Here is a 2,117-nt window from a genome sequence, read left to right on the forward strand (position 1 = left end):
TATTTTTTTTTATTTTTATTTTTCCATGAGTTTTTTTTGAGTATTGGTTTTGCATTTCTGCGATTGGATGATGTAAAACCCTGAGATAAATTTATTAAATTGAGCTAGTCCAATCAAAGTAGATATCAATAAGTAGAATCAAAACAATATTGTCGCCCAAGCGTGTGAGGCAAAAGCAGAAACACCAATACCCAGACAAAGTGTACTGGAAAATATATAAATTCTTACAGGATTTTTCTAATTTTTTTTTCTCTCTGCCAAATTTTGACAAAGTATTTTTGATTTTTATTATTCAAACCTTTTTCGCTTTGAATAATCTTGGAACAGTTTTTTTACATAACCAGATATTTTTATTTGATCAACATTCTTGTGGAATAGGCAAAGATAATAGTTCGGTTGGTTTGTACCTTCACATTGTTAAGTCCAGAAAAAGGAAAGAAAATGGAGACAAGACTCAACAAAAAACAAAAGGAAACAGAAGAACGTTATAGCGAGGAAGGAATAGAAAATGTAGACGAAGAAATTAGTATTACAGAAACAACAATCAAGGAGAGTACCACAGAAATGTCAACAATGGATAGGATATTACAAATGCTACAGATACAGGAAGAAAACAGTAGAAGACAAGCAGAAAAAATAAAAAAAAGTATAGATGAAAACAGTAAACGACAAGATCTAGGTTTTAAACAAATGGAGCAAAGACTAGAACAGCATAAAGAGGATGTACAAATGTATTTAAAACAGATGAAACATGAAGTAGAGCAGAAAACAAAGGAAATTAGCCAAAATTTAGAAAAACATACCAAGAAACTACAGAATTTGGAGAAACATGTAGAAGATAGAGACGAGGAAATAGAGGATAGATTTAAAAAATTGGATAAGAAACTATTGGAAGTAAAATCACAACATAATACTGGAGAAAGAAGACAAGTAATTATACACAATGGAGCAGAAAATAAGGTCCAATTTGGCGGGGATATAAAGAAACAGCACCCAGTCCCGTTTATTAGGATGCTTAAAAATAAAAAACAAGGATATGAAGAGTTTGAAGAAGCTAAGGATATGATAAGGACTCATTTTAAGGATGGAGCAGCATTATGGTTCGAGAGTAAGCAAAATGAGTTGCAAGATTGGGAAGAATTTGAAAGAAAATTTTTGAGATATTATTGGGGAAAAGAGAAACAGATGGTCGTGAATAGTGAACTACAAAATGGAAAATATGATGAGAAACTAGGAATATCCGAAGAGAAATATGCATTGCAAGTATACGCCAGTGGGCAATATTTAAATTATAATTATTCGGAAGAACAGCTAGTTGAATTGATAGCAAGACATTTTGACAATACAATGGAAGACTATGTCACCTTGCAAGGATATAGGGACATGGACAGTTTATGCCAGTTTTTAGTTGTAAGAGAGGCTCGAAGAAAAGAAAGAAGGACCGGTAGACAAACGGAAAACAATGGGAACAACCAAACAAACCGCACAAACAACTACAGACAGTCTCGTAATGAAAATCCTTACCGATACAATGGATATAGGGATAATGAGGGACAAAGATATACAAACAATTTTAATCAAAATAGATATGAACAGAATAGAAATGGATATCATCAAAATAGATTTCAAAACAGTGGGAGAAATTATAACAATCAACCATATCAGCCAAATGCAGGTCGGGAAAATTTTAATAGAGGAAACCAATATAACAACAACAATGGACAAGGAAGAGAACAGAACAGAGAAATAAACAGCCTAAGTTTCACCAGAGAAGGAGAAAATGAACAAGGACACCAAGAAATGGACAATGTGGAAGTAGAAATCAATAGAGCAGGGTCGTCTTTTCAGGAGGGCACTCACTAAAAACAGGGATAAAATTTAATTCAGGAATATATACTCACCCTAGGGAATTTATCACTTTAGCGGGAAAAAAGATTGAATACGTGCGTAATAATTTGGTTATGGTACAGGGGTATATTAAAAATAAAAAGGTTGATATACCTTTGGACACTGGTTCAGAGGTATCATTAGTTAATAAACAATTGATAAAGGATTTAGGACTAGATTCTCAAAGGTATAATATTTCTCGAATAAGGTTAGTGAGTGCTAATTCAAAA

At 32.8% G+C, this 2,117-nt stretch overlaps 1 protein-coding gene across 1 annotated transcript; it reads left to right on the top strand.

Moving 5' to 3' along the window:
- The first annotated feature begins 441 nt into the window (after window positions 1-441).
- On the top strand, window positions 442-1,863 carry LOC126880824 (putative uncharacterized protein DDB_G0282133). Its single transcript, XM_050644889.1, has one exon. It carries the CDS (start codon window positions 442-444, stop codon window positions 1,861-1,863), a length of 1,422 nt encoding a protein of 473 aa, XP_050500846.1.
- Window positions 1,864-2,117: the final 254 nt, after the last annotated feature.

This window comes from Diabrotica virgifera, chromosome 2 (genome assembly GCF_917563875.1).
Source record: "Diabrotica virgifera virgifera chromosome 2, PGI_DIABVI_V3a".
Taxonomy (NCBI): Eukaryota; Metazoa; Arthropoda; class Insecta; order Coleoptera; family Chrysomelidae; genus Diabrotica; species Diabrotica virgifera.